Here is an 18,351-nt window from a genome sequence, read left to right as displayed (position 1 = left end):
GTTGTGGCTACGAGGGAAATAATCCAAGCAGCAAGAATTTGGTGTAAACTTATGCGCTACGCAAATCCTTGATAGATTTCGTGGGTCTGTGATGAGAAGCATAATATAATGGACTCGAATTATGTGTACCCTTGGTATATAACCTAAACGTAAAACAAAGTGTCCCAGCCTTCTAACCTCAACCAAGCCCAATGTCGAGTAAAATGCTCAAAAGTTCAACGCCATAACCCATATACCGCAGTCAAATTTTTCCACTATCGCTTCGAGTCAGATAGATAGTACTGTTGAGAATGCTGAGCCGGTCTTGGAGCTGCATTTCTCTGCATGTCGCAAGGGTTTCCCTGGTTATAAGGAGGCGGGGACCGCTCATGTTCGAAGCATAATTGCATTGCGGCTCATGGCCGTGAGAGTAGTGCGGGTTCCAAATAATTAGTCTCGGCGATACATCAAGAGCACATGAACCAGTGGACAGCAAAAATTGCTAAACATGTGTGTCTTGATCGTAAAGGGTAGATTGTTAGGAAACCTGCGCTAAGGCATCATATAATCCGTACTTCACACTGCATTCTGAATTATACGGTATCTGCAGCATCAATGAGACAGACAATCACACATAGTGCACTTGGGACTTAACTAGTACTGGTGGCGCTGACTATAACCTCGAATTTTGGCTGCCGCTCTCTGGTCCCTGCAATTAAATAGTATAGCAGCCGAGGATCTTTACCACGCCACCTCGATTTGGATGGATGGAAACCACACGTCGTAGCGAGACTGATGCGTATAAACGACCGGTGCGATGGTTTATATCAGTGAGAGGACTCGGATTTTAAGTATGTGCTGCACAACCTCGTTTGTCGAAGGTACTATCGCTGATGAGGTCATTGTCCTACAGTTATATTCAACTGTCTATAGCGAATTGCGTTTACCTTTGTCTATGTTGCCCCACTGAGTGACTTAGTAGACTAACAAGAAAGTTCGGTACCAGATAGCCTGAATCAACAACCAGATTCTATATCGCGAGGCCAAATAATGGAGGGCATTAGATATGGAGTAAATCCGGGCTGATAAAGCGTCTCAATAGAGGAATCGTGTACAAATCTAGCGCTGGAAAATAGCGCGAGAGAGGAGCTTTGTCTATAGGAGCTATTACTGGATTACTAAGAGGAAGATTGAAAATATCTTTGCGTTCGATATGCTCCGCAGAGCTTTATATAAGCTCGGGGTCTTAGGTGTCTAACATACGCTGACATGCTGGATGCAAAAGAAAGTCCATACATGGTAATGGCAGCCTGGCAAGGCTAAAACTTAACGGGATTAGATCTCATCAACCATTTTGCATTCCTAGGGTATTCTACCCTTACAGTCATGATTTCACTACGGAATATCTATGCAAGAGTATGCTATAAAGATCATAATGCTTTCGCACCATGTGATATTATTTTCCTACGTAAACTTGTTTCAACAAGAATGCGAGAGGTGATCTTCTTTAGTAAAAGCGTTCCGTGTCTCTAGAGCAGTTCGACGTAATGAAGAGATAATCACCAACCGAATAGTCCGCAGCATTCTAAGGGAAGCACGACGGTTGTCCTAGCAGGATGGGTAAGTCCTGCTAAGTACATAGGGATTTCCGGTCATGGAACCAAAGGCTGCAGTGTGGAGATGATTCCTTACGTTCCTACCCCGGGCGTATAGTAGCGCCCGACATCGCCTTCTATGTTAGAAACATGGAGATTCTCTTTTAAACCCTAATCATATGATCCACTATACCAAACTTAGGTTGGGCGTACATTATCTGTGTTTTGTATCTGTCAGGATTAATACCCGACTTTCAATGATACGAGTGAGAATGCTACGTGAGTTAAGACTTTTCCGTACAAACTGAGCACAAGCACATGTCCATAATTCTGTCGTTTGCATTTCGTCGTTGGTTCAATCTCAGAGCCTGTAGCTGCCCTACGCATCCACCAATAGTCACTAAGTTGCTTAAATTCAATCAGGCTGATTGCCTCGTTCTTCGTCGCTCGCTTTACTTCAAATCAGTCACTCACGAGTCCTCGCCTAACTCACGCTGAACAGCAAACTTGACAGCTTCTAGGACATCCTCACAAACTTTCCTAGGAGGAAATTGCGGCGCCTTATTATCTTGGTAGACACCCGTCTTAACCAAGATGGAGAACCAGTCAGTATCACTGATCTGGTTGTACTCATTCGTGCCCCGGATATCGGACTCGGGCGTATCGCCCACGAAATAAACGGTGGCTGGCGGTTGATCAATACCGTACGCCTCCTTGCGCCATTCGCGAAGCAGTTTTGTCGCGAAACCGAATGTCCCGAGTTGTGGTTTCCCAAAGGCGACGGTAGTCAGCTCCTTACCAGTTAGTTCCTTATAAAGAGCTTCTACCGACGTCCGCAGTGCGCCCATTCCAATGCGCGAGTGCTCGTGAGAGGTGGACCACACGATGTCGTTGTGGGAAAAGTAAATAGGCGGACCCTCGTCAAAGGTCTCGGAGCGAGTCCCTAGGCGTCCATTCTTCGACATCAGAAGATCGAGGATGATCTGCTGGTCACCGGCCCAATCTCTGCTGTCAGCGAATACGAATATGGCATCGATGGTAGTCTCGTCGAAATTTCTATCACGGGAATTGCGATACTCTTCCTCTGTCAACTTCCGGAACGGCGTTGTGTCATGCTTGGACTTGATGATATCGCCGGGGGTAACCACGTCTTTGAAACCATAGTCCTCTGCGACGACGCGGCACTTTTCACCCTCGCCGCCTACCACGAGGACGGTTTGATACGCCTCGGCCATTTCGCGCATCGGTGTGTGTCCACAGATGAATTGTCCAGGTGAGACCTCGATCTGTAGCTGGCGACTGAGGTCAATACAGCGTTCTTCTTCTGTCTTCCCGCCGCCATTGGTGACGAAGATATACGGGCTTAGGATGAAGTTAGTGTGTGCATCTCGGGAAAGAGAGAGGCGAAGTGTTTACATCTTTACTCCATATGGATTGCCCCCATTGATGTATTTCATCGCACCGATCGATGCTGGAATCGGCTTCCCTCCTTTCAGGAGAACGCCATCAATATCGAAGGCGATCGCGAATTTATCTGTACTGCTTCGGTCTGGCTGTGCAACCTCGGGGGTGCCCCCACCGGAGGCCGTTTCATCAATGCTTTTCCTGGCTCTTTCCAGCCGCATAGCAGTTCCGTCTGCGTCGTACGGTGCATTCATATTTTCGGGAGGAGCGATCACGATTGGACCGCTGTATAGATCGCATCGCCTAGCCTCGGCGGAGGATAGCCTCCGCACGCTTGTGGCGGTTGTTGCTGCCATGTTATCGACTGAAGGGGAATCTTTCAATATCCATTCGCCTTTGCGAAGTTATGGACCCCCAGGGTGAAGTTAGCTATATTCTATATAATGAGATTGAGTCCCGTGATGCGTAGCATATGTACGGCTAGGATGTCATCATGACGAAACGTAGGTTTTGGTTCGTCCGCATTCGCAATCTACAATATGGTTCGTTCCAAACTTTGTAGGATAAACTCTACAGGGATCCGCGAGTGTCAGCTTTGCATTACGAATTATTATGGCACTGTGTTGTATGCTTAGCGATTGGGAGCGCAACGATGTTAAGCCCTAGAAAATATATAGTACTCCCCAAACCCACTCTCTCCGTACCTTTGATAGGAGCCAAATGCAGTTGAACAGAAGTCAATAACTCGCTTGATGAATTGGTCATTTGACCTATACCCCTTTTCCCTGGACCACTAATGCCTTCCTGAACGCCAGGCCTGTGGAAATAAGTCCAGGTTGTCCTGACGAATGACGTTGGATTTAAGTGCCACTTTTATATATAAGGAAGATAGGGACATATCTTATTAGTATTAATAGAGACACTACGTTATCGTTTTGTAGGCACTAAAACAAATCTTGTTGGTACTTCAAGATAATGTAAGAAATATTCCAGATCAGCAGTCAGCAAGCTTATTTCATTCTAAGCGTAAGCTTAGAGAGAGAACTGAATAGTGGGGAACATCCAAACGTCCAATAACAACACGATAAACTCTTCAATTTCACGCTTTACCCAAAATAATACAACAATCCGAGCCCGAAACTGACCCTTGTGGGGGCGAAACCACTCCTGATTGTTACTTCACTTTGCTTCTTTGCCGATACCGAAACTCTTGCTTAGACTTAGGTCGCATGTTCAGACGGGATCAAAATGCCGCCTCGTCTGACCCACCGAAAATCAACAACTGGGTGTCTTCGGTGCAAAGCGCGGAAGGTCAAGGCAAGCTTTAGTTCCCCTTGGTATCATCACATACATACTCACAGTCTCTAGTGCGATGAACAACGCCCAACTTGCGGCCATTGTGGACGTCATTCGGTGGCATGCGAATGGCCATCATTGACACCTCGCATATATAATCCAAATAAGCCTATGTCAAAGGCAATTTCAAGACGTGACGCTCAGGCCAACCCCACCCCCAGCCTGCCATCCCCAGAGCTTGGGGCGATGCGCATCCTTGAGATGCGCCTGATCCATCAATGGGTCACAGAAACATGCAACACGATGAGTTCCGCTCAGGTGGAATCAGTCCGCAAAATGTGGGGTATGCCAGTGCCACAGCTGGCATTCGAATATGAACCACTTCTGCACACTTTATTAGCGTTGGGCGCAGCTCATCGAGCTACCCTATTACCGCAGGAAGCCAGCTCGATTCGCCCAGTCTATCATGGATACATTGATTCTGCTATCCGCCAACACCGCCCTGTGACAGCAAATCTGGATTAAAAACGTCACTGAAGCAGTCTGCATGAATACTGTGCTCCTTTCATTATACGCCCTCTTCCTCCGGTCGGAGCCCTCGGCGGCACCATATGATCCTCCAGTTATGTGGCTATCTTTGGCCCATGGCATCCGAACAGTACTAAAGACCGTCTATGATCAGTTGATCACAAATAATTCGCCCCTATGCCCCTTGCTTCAAGCCCAGCCCGCAATCTGGAAAAGTGCCGATCGCACCCAGCGAGTCTACAATGGACCCATGAAGCCATTACAGTTCCTGCTTCACTACCGCCAAGAAGATGACTGCATGGACAGTGCAGCATTCGCTGTTTATGAAGAGGGCATCGCATATTTGGGAAGATTCTACATTGATGTGCAAAAAGGGAAGCCCGATCATGTACTCCGGCGCATGTTCAGTGGCTTCCCTCCGGTCGTTCCTCAGACCTTCATTGGTGTTGTTGCTGAGAGGAGACCGCGTGTCCTGTTTATCTTGGCTTATCTTTTTGCCCTGGTCAAGGAATTTGAAGATGTATGGTGGCTTCGTGGGATTCCCGAGCGAGAGGTACAAGGTATTAGTAGTATCATCCCTGTTGAGTGGAAGTGCATGATGATTTGGCCTCTACGCGTCATATCTACAGGGACGACATATGGCGAGGAGGTGTCAATACCTATGACCAATGTGCTTGTATCATGAAATTTCCCTTGCTCACAGCGCAAGTTGATTCGTATATAGACTTGTCTTTTCAGCGCAATAGTAATCCAAGAATATAGAATTTTATGTCAAGCAAGTTCATTTCATCACTAATCGGGTAGTTCATCTCATAGTTTCCAATTAAACAATGTTCTCCCAGTATAAAGAAATAAATTTTAAGGCGTTCTAAGGCCTCCCATTTTACCCTGAGAAAACGGGCCGGATGACTCAATTGCTGCATAAACTTCATTTCGCGACCGCTAAGCGCTCAGGGATATGAATTCCGTCAAGTTAAATAAATCACAAATATGTAACATTGGGGATGAGTCGGGTCGAGTCACGGTGAGTCAAGGGTCTCGGCCTGTCTTGTTTAGGCACCAGCGATCTCCCGCCTCCACCTTGACCCTTTCCCGTTCACTTAAGCCTCATGTTAGCTCCTGCGTGGCTTTCAAGTTTTATCTCTCTCATTTCATTATGTTGGATCATCCCTGCTCAGCGGCCGTAGAGGATGTCTTCGGCCCAACGGTAGCTCCGTCTTGTCTTCATGGCTTCGATTTCACCCTCCTGTTCGAGGAAAGCATCCTCACTCTTGTCCCAATTGGCCTTGTTTGTTTGACCGCGTCTTTTCGCGCTTGGAAGCTCCGTCGTGCGCCTGAGAAGGTCAACCGGTCATGGTTGTACGCTGCGAAGGAGGTGAGTAACCGATGTGGCCTCACCCCACATTCTGTATGCTAACAACCCCTGCGTAGCTGTCTTGGCTGTTCTACACCGCGTGCCATGTTGCGTTGCTGATCATTTTATTTCAACTGGATACTCCCAAAACGAGAGCGACCATAGGCACAACACTTGTGACCGTGCTCACTTCTGTCTTTTTGCTTTTCTTCTCTCATCTTGAGCACCTTCGCTCAATACGGCCATCAACAATCCTAAATGTCTTCCTCGGTTTTGCATTGCTATTTGACCTTGCGCGCCTCCGGACTTTGTATTTCATGTCTAACCAAACCGTGACTAGTTTGTTTGCTGTCAGCTGGGTGATCAAAGCAATCATTCTGGTTTTCGAAGCGACAGAAAAAAGAAAGTTGCTTAAGAAGGTATATGAAAACAGCCCGATCGAATCAACCAGTGGCGTTATTAATCGAGCGCTATTCTGGTGGCTGAGAGACCTCCTTTGGCGAGGGTCAAAGACCACTTTAACAGTGGATAGCTTACCCTCTCTAGACGATGACCTCAAGAATGCCTCGAATTCTCAATCCCTCTTTGAAAGATGGGATAAAGGTGAGATTCGGATTGCATCAGGTAACCCAAAAAGCTAAGTATTGACATGATCTTCTAGCCGACAAATACCGTTCAAACGCACTTCTGTGGACCTTTGTGGCTCACTACAAATGGGCGTTCCTGGAAGGTGTTCTTCCCCGGCTTGCGTATACAGGATTTTGCTTCGCGCAGCCTTTCCTCGTGGAGCGCGTCCTTGATTTTATGACTGAACCGGAGCATGTCAACTCAACCAACTACGCATATGGGCTCATCGGCGCCTATGCTATTGTGTACATCGGCATCGCAGTACGCAGTTTCCTGAAAATACGCGGGCCCACGCTGATAATATTATCTAGGTATCCTATGCTGCCTATGAACACAAAACCTTCCGTGTTATCACTATGGTCCGGGGAAGCTTGGTAACAATGATCTTCAACAAAACACTGCGGCTGAGCACATCTGCTGTTTCAGATGCGGCGGCTATTACCTTGATGAGCACTGACATTGAGCGCATTGGATTTGGCCTAATAGATATGCATGAGATATACTCAAACATCACCGAGGTTGCATTGGCTTTGTGGTTGCTGGCAAGGCTCTTGAACATTGCGACAATCGCATCTACGGTAATAGTTGTCAGTAAGTGAAAATACATATACCACTCTTTTCTAGGGTAATATGACTAACTCAAATTCTAACAGTATGTCTCATTGCTGGTATCCCTTTGGCCGTGGTTTCAGGTAATGCGCAGGGAACATGGCTTGAAGCTGTCGAAGAGCGCGTGGCGGTTACCTCAAATGTCCTCGGGGTAATGAAGAATATCAAGATGACAGGCCTTACAGAGATCATCTCCAGAAATCTTCGAGATCTTCGAACTGCGGAAATTGAGGCTTCATATATGTTCCGACTTCTCGGAGTTATAAGGCTCACACTTGGTATGCGCCGGCTCCTACTACAAGTATCTACGTGCTAACCCTTCAGGCTATGCCTCTACTACCCTGGCACCCGTGTTTGGATTTGGTGCCTACATACTACTTGCCCAGGTCAATGACACAGCTACTCTAACCAACGGCGTGGCATTTTCTGCACTGACTCTTTTTGCTTTATTGGATCAACCAATGGTCTCTATCGTGGATGGCTCGGAGGACTTTATGGCAGTTGTTAATTGTTTCCAGCGAATTCAAAAGCATTTGCTAGAGACAGAAAGAAAAGACTACCGAGTAAAGCATGGATCAGATCAACACAGCGTCCCCCCTCTGATCGAGGTTGATTCCTTAACCCAGAGCCAGAACAATGAACCTTGTGTTGTCATCCGAAACTTGTCTGCAGCCTGGTCAATTGACGATGAGCCCGTGTTAAAAGACTTGAACATTGACATCCAAGTCTCAAAGATTACAATGATTGTTGGGCCAGTCGGATGCGGAAAATCCACTTTTTTGAAAACCCTCATGGGAGAGATACCAGAATGCTCCGGCTCAATCTCGACCAACTTCACCAATGCTGCATATTGTAACCAATCACCATGGATTACATTCGGAACTCTCCAGGAAAATATTGTTGGGGCATCGCCATGGGACCGAACTCGGTACGACCGGGTTATTCAGTCCTGCGCTTTGCAGGTCGACCTTCAACAGCTTCCTATGGGTGATCAGACCAAAGTTGGTGTTCGTGGGTCTCGACTGAGTGGTGGCCAACAAATGCGTGTCGTAAGTTTTCCATTCATATCTTTCTATGAGCATCGAATAACACAGCTTGTCTAGGCACTTGCACGGGCGCTCTATTCGAACGCGCCGGTTCTCATTTTGGATGATGTTTTGACGGGTTTGGATCGTGAAACGGAGAAGATTATTCTGGAGATAGTCTTTTCTCGACATGGTTCTATCAAGCAGTCCCGCCAAACAGTGATTATGGCGACCAATTCGGGTAGGGTCTTCTTTTGGTTTATGCGTCAAGGAGGTTAATCTAATCCTTTCGCAGCTCATCATCTCGCCTATGCGGACAATATCATCGCGCTCGATGAGAATGGAAGACTTCTCGAGCATGGGTCTTATAGCGAGCTAGTCAGCACCGACGGCTATGTCAGTACCCTGTCCGGTACTTCTCACACAGCCAGCACCACCCGAGCCCCGGATATCGTGCTCAATGACGAAACCCTCCAAGGGTTAAACTTAGATGAGAGCAAAGAGGATTCAAGTCGAAGAACAGGCGATTTGACTGTATATCGATATTATTTCGAAAACATAGGCTGGCCACTTCTGTCACTATTACTTATATGCTGTGCCCTATTCGTCCTGGGTCTCAGCTTTCCACGTCAGTTCTGCAAATTATCTAGCTCGGTGATATTCGTTTGCCGCTAACTTTGATTATAGAGATATGGCTGCAGTGGTGGACTCGTGCAAATGAGCAACACCCAAATGCACATGTTTGGTATTGGCTAACTGTGTATGCTGCACTTGGCTTTTTCTCGCTTTTGACTACTTTCCTTGGCACATGGTATGTTGATTAAATTTCTCATTGTGTTGGCATGTTTAACGTTGTATAGGATTCTCGCCATGTTTATTCAGCCCAAGACAGCTCGCCGGTTCCATGAGATTCTTCTTCGTACAACAATGGGGTAAGAGTGCATCGACTCTGTCGGGTCTCCGTTATTGACAGTTCATCCAGAGCAACAACTTCATTCTTGACCTCGACGGATATTGGAAATACCACAAACAGGTCAGAATGGTTTTCTGAAGACTGTTATTACCCTACTAATGTAGATTCAATGCAGATTCAGCCAAGACCTTGAATTGATCGACGAAGAGTTGCCTGAAACTCTGGAGCTCACAGTCAATGCCGCTCTCAGCTGCATTACCGAAGGATTCCTTGTCTTTGTTGGATCATCTTATGTCACAGCAGCGCTGATCCCATTTTGCGTCCTCGTAGTTTACTACGTGGCAAAGTTCTACATCAAGACCTCTCGTCAGCTGCGGCTCTTAGGAATCGAATCCAAGGCCCCTCTTTTCTCCCAGTTCCTGGAGGTCCTAGGCGGACTCTCAAGCATTCGAGCCTATGGCTGGAGCAAGGAGTACCAGCGCCGCAATCTGATTGCTTTGGATGCCTCGCAGCGCCCTTCTTACATGCTATATTGCATCCAGCGCTGGATAGGTCTTGTTTTGGACCTGATAGTGGCATTCATCGCCGTCGCTGTCATTTCTATTGCAATTTCTATGAGAGGAAGCCCGTCCATGAACCTGTTGGGCATTGCACTCTTTAACATTGTCAATTTCAGTAGTACTCTGCAGTCATTTGTGACACACTGGATTGGACTGGAAACCTCCATTGGTGCTGTTTCTAGAATTCGCTCCTATGTGCAATATGCCACAACTGAGGATTTGGATGCTGAATCAGAGGTGCTTCCTGAGGACTGGCCTCGACAAGGTCGTGTTGAACTTTCTGGCCTTTCAGCCTCTTATGAGTAAGTACCTCGATATATCTGCCGGCGTTTTTGTCTCATACTAATACCCTCTTAGTGCTTTCTCGGATCCAGTACTGAAAGACATCAGTCTCAACATCCTTCCTGGTGAAAAGGTAGCTCTGTGTGGTAGGACTGGAAGGTTTGTATACCTTGTCACAGACAATTCTGGACGATTGAATAACAATACTGACGTTTGATTAGTGGCAAATCATCCCTTGTTTCAGCACTTCTGCGGATACTTGAGCTCAGCAAAGGCACCATTCGCATAGATGGTATAGATATTTCAAAAGTTTCAAGATCCCACGTGCGATCCAGAATCAACATCATCCCCCAGCAGCCATTCTTCCTCCATGGCAGCGTTCGGCTAAACGCCAATCCTGAGTCCAATGCGGATGACAAACAGATCATTAATGCTCTTCAAGCTGTCAATTTATGGTCCTACATTGAGGCAAAAGGCGGCTTGGATATCGACATGTCCGATGATCTTCTTTCCCACGGACAGCAACAACTATTCTGTCTTGCGCGCGCACTGTGCAAGTCAAGCAGTATTGTCATTATGGATGAGGCAACTAGCAGGTACGTTCAAGAAGCGAATAAGGCTGCTGTATCTATTTACTAATTCATCTACTAGTGTGGATTCTGAGACAGACACACTAATGCAGACGGTCATTCGGACTCACTTCAAAGACCAGACTCTCATTGCCATTGCGCACAAGCTGCATACAATTTTGGATTTTGACAAGGTTGCTCTCATAGAAAAGGGTCAGGTTGTGGAATTTGATACACCACAGACTCTTCTATCAAGGGAAGGTTCGGCGTTCAAGACTTTGTATAATAGCTTTCATAAGGGCTCCAAAGAATAGACAGGGGCGTACATAGTATGTACAGACTTTCAGGTCACTCTTACTCGCTCTCTGGCAGAAATGGCGTGCTTTTGAGCAACTCTAATGCTTAGATACAATTGATATTGATCATATTGCTCATCCTCTCATTTTATCTGGGCAGCCCTTTTATGTAGAAACATGAAGATTTATTCAAGTTCAAACAGTAAGCACAACCTTCCCGCGACCCTCAAATCTCCCATTAGCAAAATCATAAGCCTCCCTAACAGACTCAATAGGAAAGGTAGCAGCAACGAAAGAGCGCAAGGCACCAGACTCAGCCAAAGCAGCCAACGCACTCAAAACCTCCCCATCCCCCTCAACAATAAAGAAAAGCGCCTTAACACCCTCCTTCCCGTCACACAATCCACGCTTCTGATGCTCAGCAACGAAATCAAAACTCGCAGAATCAACCGATATCAACACCCCATCTCCCTTAACGAACCCCCAGCACTTAGAAAGCACCTCACCACCCACACAGTCAACAATAACATCAAACGCCCCATTCACACCCTCAAGATCCCCATATTCAACAACCTCACCAGCCCCCAACCCACGCAAAAACTCGCCATTCCGCACATTCGAACTACTAGCCGCAACGACATGCACACCAGCACTGGCAGCAAGCTGTACCAGATAAATCCCCACCCCACCAGAAGCCCCGGTAATCAACACACGCTTAGAAGACACATTCCTTTCCTTCCCAGATCCAACAATCGGCACGGGAATACCCGCATGCCGGAAAAGTGCCTCATAAGCTGTCAACGCACTAAGCGGCAAAGCAGCCGCCTCCTCCCATCCCAACGTACGCGGTTTGCGCGCAACCTCGTCAACAGAGACGATGGCGTATTCAGCCCATGTCGAGGCACGGTTTGTATTTGCCATGCCGAAGACTTCGTCTCCGATTATGAAATTGTGGGGTGGGGAGGGAGATGAGGACGTACTGCTGTCACTTTCGAAAACGGCTGCCACTGTACCTGAGAAATCGTGGCCCGGGATTGTATATTGTTGGTGGTAATATTCGGGCCAGGTGAGCATGTCTCTTATTATTGTTGTTGCTTTTATTTTGATTAGGAGGTCGGTTGGGGATTTAGGTCTTGGGATTGGGATTTTGTCGTTTGTTAAGCATTTTGATGGGGCTGGGTTTGTTGGGGAGTAGGGGGTTTCGGTTTCTGGTGCTGGTTTTATGCGGATGGCTTGCATTTTGGAGGTTTGCTTTTGTCTGGACTGGGTGGTGGATATGGGATGGGGAGTGGACTTTATAGTTGGGGGTGAGGTTGGGTTTGGTTGATAGGCTATCTGGTGGAGACTCGGGGTCTGGCGGGTATAGCCGCGAATCGCATCATTGATCACGACATCGGGATCTATAAGAACCCGCGAAGGGAAGATATTGTTGAGCATCAAGCCTGCACCAGTGATAGGACGTTATCTACCAGTCCATGAAATGGAAAGCTGGTAATAACGAAGGTAACTTATGCCTCCATCTTTTTACACAATTTTTGACTTTCACCGGATAACAACTAATAACCTACGTGCAAAGAAGCAAACAAAGATCGAGATGGAACTGGCGTAGTGCACTATCGAGAACCTGTTTCTTGGGAATTCAGAGATTCGTTGTAACCTCAGCTTTTCCTACAGGATAGTGTCCAAAATCTCAACAGTGAAGGCCTGCTAAGCCTTCTGGGGTTGACCGTGTCCATCTGGATCGAGGATCCGCGCCAGTTCTGATATTTCAGTGTGGTCACGCGTGGTCTTCATCCGGTGACACCATGTTATCTGTTTTTCTTCTCCTTTCAGTTCGAAGAGAAACTCCCCACCGATCTGCCTGTGATCACCTCCCTTGGTCGCCAGTCCACTGGGAATCTTTTTCATAGCCTGCATAATTGACCCAGCGACGATATGCATCATGCTCTTGCGGATGTACTCTGGACGCGGTCCTAGGGCTAAAGAAGTGACCAATCCAAGATCCTCATACAATCTGCATGTCGGATCGGAGAAAATAGGGAATGGACACCCCGTTTCGGCAACATAGGCATCAATCAGGCCTGGGTCGCCGCAGCCGACAATTACGATGGACGTGTCCACCGACAGATGCGACAGGAAATCAGGCTTTATGGTCTCCGAAAGGGCGCGGATGAATTCTTGGCAGCTCTTTTGTGATGAACGATGTTAATGAAATTGTACCTCAGCAATCGCTTTGCGGTCTTCTTCGGGAAATCTTCGGCAGGACAGAATGACCAGCTAGCCGAGTAAATAACAATTAGATATTAAAAAATCTTACCCCACAGAAGAAATGCCGAACGAAGATAACTAGCACACGGCGAGCCGAATCGGGTCCACTGTAGAGGCTCTTGAATGGATGCGTCTCGCCATTACGATCGAGCACCGTATGGTTCTCAACCTTACGTTGAATATCCATCGATGGCAGCTCGTCGTTGGCGGAATTCACTCGGTCGGCCGCCGAAAGTCGATTGACATTACCACTGGTATTATCATTTGAGGCTGCTGTAGGTTCTAGGGCAGGAACTGCATTTCCTTCGCTCGCCATCACGTTGTGAGATTCCAATAAATCCTGATGTAAAGAGGTTTGGGTGAAAGATGTCTCGCAAGGTTGAGACTTGATAAGCAGCCCCGAAATCACCCCTCGATAGTAAGATACGCTTGATGATGTCAGTGTCACGGGATGAAAAGCACCCTCGTATCCCACGCAACCAATAATTGGAATGGGAAAAAGAACATTAAGAGAAAATTAGAAAAGACATACAGCAGACAAAGACTACGCCAAATATTCGTGTTTGCTGCACCCTTTGTAATGTCTGTCGCAGCAGTACCCAGGGCCCCATTTTAGTCCAATGTTTATTGACACATCCACGGGTACCTATCCAGGTACTCTCTCTACACTGCCAATCACAGCCCCGGCAACCTGGTGTTCCCCACGTTGTTACTGTTAGCAGCCATGGGCAAGGGTCAAATAAATAACGTTAACGTTATTTGAAGTGTTTGCATGTAGGCCCTCATCCCATTAAATAATGCATTGATTTTAGTCCTTATTTTCAAGCGCTCACACCGTGATATGATATATATGGATATGCTAGGAGCCGCGAGTCGCATCATTCATCACGACATCTGGATCTGTGGGAGTTTACGGTCTGAGGAGCTTTGAAGAACTTGGATAAAACGTGGGTTCATTAATGACCGGAATAGTCACAGAAGGCATGGATCTAAAACTATGTGCAAAAAGCAATGGCTATACAACCTGAAAAAAGGGAATAATGTGGCATATCCTCCTTTTTGCGTCCCAAGATAGGAATTGAAAAAAATAAGAGAAAGGAAAGAAATTACTGCACGGAGGGCAGCGCGGCCGAGAGAGGCAGCTTACGGGACGAGTTACCGACATGCACCTTCTTCTGGGCGTCGGAGATGACCCAGTTCTGGGAGGTGACGTCCCAGTTGGACAGATCGCGGCGAGTCAAAGTCGTGGTCCACTGCACAAGCTGGCCAGGGGCAATGGTGACTCGGTCAAACTGGCGCAGGACCTTGGCGGGGTCGCCCTCGCCGCCGAGGGAGACGTAGAGCTGAGGAACCTCGTCACCGGTGACGGAACCGGTGTTGGTGATTGTGGCGGTCACCTGGAAGAGATCCTCGAAGAGACCTGGGTTACCACCGTCCTGGCCGCTGGCGGGAAGGAGATCTTGGGGAGAGCCATCAGTGGCACCCTCGGGAAGGTAGTCCTTGGAGTCCATGCCGTAGTCGGGGTCGCCGGATGAGGCACGGAGATCGGTGGAGTTCAACCAGGGGTAGAGGTACTGGGTGACACGGTGGAGGCCCTCGGGGTAGAGGTTGTCAGAGGCCTTTTCAGCCTCGCCGAGGACAGGGGCCTTGTCGCTCTTGCCGGTAGTGGGGTTGTATGGGGTGGGAGTCAATGGGGTGACCTTCAGGTCGGAGAACTCGAAGCTGGTGTAGCTCAGACCATAGCCGAACTCATAGATGGGCTCAGTGTTGTCCTTGTCGAAACGACGGTAATCGATGAAGACACCATCGTCGAAGTTGTCCTGGGGAGCGCCGTCACCGTTGTTGGGAACGGTGAGGATAGCAGGGCCGTAGTCCTTGCGAGTCTTACCCCAGGTGAAGGGAGTCTTACCACCGGGGTTGATGCGGCCGTAAAGAACATCAACCAGACTGCGGCCAGACTCCTGACCGGGCAAACCAGCCCAGAGGATGGCAGTGACGTTATCATTGTCATACCAGTCGCTGATCAGGACAGCGGCAGTGCTGTGAATGACAACAATGGTGTTGTTGCAATTCTGAGTAGCGGTCTTGATAACCTCCTCGCCGTTCTTCCACAAGGTAAGGTTCTTGCGGTCACCCTCATTGCCATCGACGTTGATGTAGCCCTCGCCGGAGTCAGCGTTGACGAAAACGAGAGCAACTGAAGCCTGGGAAGCAAGTGCAGCCATCTCAGTGAGAGCCCAGTTATCAGTGACGGCAAATACATTAGTCTGGCCGTTACTGTAGTCAAGCACTTCGTTCTGGATAGCCTGCTCGGGAGTGATCAGGTAAGGGAAGTTGGCAGTTCCACTACCCCAGCCCATGGCCAGAGTTCCGTTATCACAGCCACGGTCGCTGCAGCCATTGGCACCGTAAGCGTTGGAGCCAGCATCCTCTCCCAGAATGGCGATGAACTTCTCATCGTGTGTCAGAGGCAAAGCACCACGCTTGTTCTTGAGAAGAACAGTGCTGTCGGAACCAATCTTGCGAATGACCTGGGCGTGATCACGCTGAACGTTGACACGCTCGTTGAGCTTGACGTAGTTCTCGCTGACCATGAAGTGTTCGAAGCCATACTCATCGCGAGTCCAGGAGCTGAAGTTGGGAGGAGTACGGAAGCGGTCACGGCCAACCTTGTAGTAGGCAGCCATGATACGGACGGCCATGTCATCAACACGCCATTCAGGAACGGTGCCGTTCAGAACGGAGATAGTCAGGTTGGTACCCCAGTAGGAGTAAGGGCTACCGAGGTAAACATCACCGGGCATGGACATATCCAGACCGGCCAGAGCTGACTCAACACCGCTGTGGTGCGCACCCCAGTCACTCATGACAAAGCCCTGGAAGCCGAGCTCACCCTTGAGGAGCTTGTTCAGCGTGTAACTGTTGGCACAGCCGTAGCTGTTGTTGACCTGGTTATAAGAACACATGATAGAGCCAACACCAGCACGGATGGCATCAACAAAGGGCCACAGGTAGAGCTCGTGCATAGTCTTGTCGTCGATGTTGGAGCTAATACTCTGGCTGATGTTGTATCCGTAGCCCTGGGCCTCGCCAGACTGACGGAAGTGCTCCTGCTCGTTTCCAATGTAATGCTTGGCGCAAGCAATGACACCAGCATCCTGCATACCCTTGATGGTCTCGGCCATCATCACACCAGTGAGGACGGGGTCGGGAGCGAAACCCTCCCAGTTACGACCTCCGTCGGGGTACTTGCCAATTGGACCGGCAACAGGGCCCAATTGCACATCCACACCCTTGTCGCGGTGCTCTTCACCCATGGCCATACCGCGTTGGTAGGCAAGGCGCTTGTCCCAGGTGGCGGCGACATTGACACCGGAGGGGAACCCAGAGTTGTAATCACCTGTTGTTTGATTAGCCGGTGCACTACCAAGCGGAGAGAAAGGAGGTCATACTGCTGCGCACACCCAGAGGTGAATCCTGCATACACATTCCCCACATTCCCAGTCGGGGGATGCCACCAGTCTCACCGACACATCGCTCTTGCTCCCAACCAGCACCGGTTGTCAAGTTGACTTTCTCGGCAAGTGTGAGGTTGGAAACAAATTCAACGGCGCGCTTGTAGGCCTCAGACCAGTCGCCCTCGCCGGTCATCCATGGTGAAGGGTAGTATGGGGGAGAATAGGCCAGGGGCTAACGCCAATGAATTAGCATCGACTATCAAATTGGACTTGGACGCGTCACTTACATTGGCACTGGCCACTGAGGCAGAAGCCAAAGCGGCCACCTCTAACCACCCGAACTTCATTGTTGTTGGGGTAAGTGGAGGGTGATATTTTGAAGAAAGGACCGATGTGCAGCATAATGGTGGGGGAATCTCCGATTTAAATGTAACAATTTACTAGGGGCAGGGTCAATCATAGCTCCAAAAAAGTGTGGAGTAATCAAGGGATCGACACTGAGACTGCGCGAGGCATGCACTATAGTATGCACTATACCGGTCACTTACGCCACTTATTGGCTCTGCGCTCTGAACTGTTCAGCCGTCCTTGAAAGGGGAGCAGGGACAAAGGCAAAAGTGGCTGGTATTGAAGGGAGGAAGGAAAGGAGTCAACAACCACCCCTTTGGATACCTACATGGTACATCCCTAGCACAACCACGCACCAGCCTTCCGTTATAGGCATGCATGTCTAGTACCATACTGCGAGGGAATGGCCGCCTAAAGTTCGGCTCATACCACCTCGTCTCGATCTTCTCCGTTAATTCTCCGTCCATTCTTCGAGGTCTGACAGCTCAGGAACCTGGCCATCATTGGTTCCCCTATCTTCCCTTCCGGAACATCGGCATCGATATTTCGTATTTTGACTCCTAGCAATCATTACACTAGCACCCCTTACCAGCACACAGCCAAGCCAGATCCCGATCTTACGGCAAAGACTATCCGGGAGGCTTGAGCATGGCTGCGATCTCCGCTTATACTTCCCGATTGGGGAACTCCTATGTCATTGCGGAGAAACACGATCTCATTTTCTGGCTATATACACTTGTTGCTGTGGTTTATGTCTATTCTATACTATATACCAGCCTACGGTGGTGTTTCGTTAACTATAAATACGAAGTATACGGATTGTTTGTTGTTTCCAAGATTGTCAAACCACGGATGCCGTCAGCCAAGCACCTTCGCTACCGTGGAGAGCCTGGGGAAGTGCGGGGCCATCCCCAGTCGCTGCACTCCAGATGTCTTGCGCGATTAATTTGCCCTCATTCACTCTACTACTACATCCCACACTGTACTACTTGGCTGAGCTGGCACATCCCCATACGGAGTCGCCCGCTCAACTCGGGCTGATCCAAGTCTTGGCTGACTCGGCACGCTCATCGGGCCAGTAAGTATACAGTATCAAGGCCTTTTTCTGCAAGTCCCTGGACCCTGGATCACTTTTCTTGTTTGAAGTCGGTCTTCCCTTCACCGAGATTCCTCCCCCACGCTACATTATGCAGTCATCTAATTCCGGATCCCCGGCTTCTTCGACTACAGTACCATGCCA

At 48.6% G+C, this 18,351-nt stretch overlaps 6 protein-coding genes across 6 annotated transcripts; 2 read left to right on the top strand and 4 right to left on the bottom strand.

The window, feature by feature from the left end:
* Positions 1 to 2,044: 2,044 nt before the first annotated feature.
* N7446_002571 (uncharacterized protein) lies at positions 2,045 to 3,334 on the bottom strand (the record flags this gene model as incomplete). Its single annotated transcript, XM_058511320.1, has 2 exons — positions 2,045 to 2,936; positions 2,991 to 3,334. The coding sequence occupies 2 exons, from the start codon at positions 3,332 to 3,334 to the stop codon at positions 2,045 to 2,047; spliced, it is 1,236 nt and encodes a 411-aa protein (XP_058376856.1).
* A 1,487-nt stretch (positions 3,335 to 4,821) lies between these two features.
* N7446_002570 (uncharacterized protein) lies at positions 4,822 to 5,487 on the top strand (the record flags this gene model as incomplete). Its single annotated transcript, XM_058511319.1, has 1 exon — positions 4,822 to 5,487. The coding sequence occupies one exon, from the start codon at positions 4,822 to 4,824 to the stop codon at positions 5,485 to 5,487; it is 666 nt and encodes a 221-aa protein (XP_058376855.1).
* A 471-nt stretch (positions 5,488 to 5,958) lies between these two features.
* N7446_002569 (uncharacterized protein) lies at positions 5,959 to 11,055 on the top strand (the record flags this gene model as incomplete). The annotated part of the gene is made up of 15 exons (XM_058511318.1): positions 5,959 to 6,177; positions 6,234 to 6,759; positions 6,818 to 7,044; positions 7,095 to 7,374; positions 7,437 to 7,670; positions 7,717 to 8,441; positions 8,496 to 8,658; positions 8,713 to 9,045; positions 9,105 to 9,228; positions 9,278 to 9,349; positions 9,400 to 9,450; positions 9,506 to 10,192; positions 10,248 to 10,331; positions 10,394 to 10,768; positions 10,824 to 11,055. 15 exons carry the CDS (start codon positions 5,959 to 5,961, stop codon positions 11,053 to 11,055), a joined length of 4,332 nt encoding a protein of 1,443 aa, XP_058376854.1.
* A 177-nt stretch (positions 11,056 to 11,232) lies between these two features.
* On the bottom strand, positions 11,233 to 12,276 carry N7446_002568 (NADP-dependent oxidoreductase; the record flags this gene model as incomplete). Its single annotated transcript, XM_058511317.1, has 1 exon — positions 11,233 to 12,276. One exon carries the CDS (start codon positions 12,274 to 12,276, stop codon positions 11,233 to 11,235), a length of 1,044 nt encoding a protein of 347 aa, XP_058376853.1.
* Positions 12,277 to 12,720: 444 nt separating this feature from the next.
* On the bottom strand, positions 12,721 to 13,621 carry N7446_002567 (peroxiredoxin-like family protein; the record flags this gene model as incomplete). The annotated part of the gene is made up of 2 exons (XM_058511316.1): positions 12,721 to 13,224; positions 13,355 to 13,621. 2 exons carry the CDS (start codon positions 13,619 to 13,621, stop codon positions 12,745 to 12,747), a joined length of 747 nt encoding a protein of 248 aa, XP_058376852.1. The 3' UTR covers positions 12,721 to 12,744.
* A 790-nt stretch (positions 13,622 to 14,411) lies between these two features.
* Positions 14,412 to 17,110, bottom strand: N7446_002566 (beta-glucosidase; the record flags this gene model as incomplete). The annotated part of the gene is made up of 3 exons (XM_058511315.1): positions 14,412 to 16,705; positions 16,758 to 16,995; positions 17,051 to 17,110. 3 exons carry the CDS (start codon positions 17,108 to 17,110, stop codon positions 14,412 to 14,414), a joined length of 2,592 nt encoding a protein of 863 aa, XP_058376851.1.
* Positions 17,111 to 18,351: the final 1,241 nt, after the last annotated feature.

The sequence above is a fragment of the Penicillium canescens genome, assembly GCF_028828765.1.
Source record: "Penicillium canescens strain IBT 15451 chromosome Unknown utg000002l_segment0_segment0, whole genome shotgun sequence".
NCBI lineage: Eukaryota > Fungi > Ascomycota > Eurotiomycetes > Eurotiales > Aspergillaceae > Penicillium > Penicillium canescens.
The sequence above is the reverse complement of the archived record's forward strand: the minus strand, read 5'-3'. Positions and strand labels throughout refer to the sequence as shown.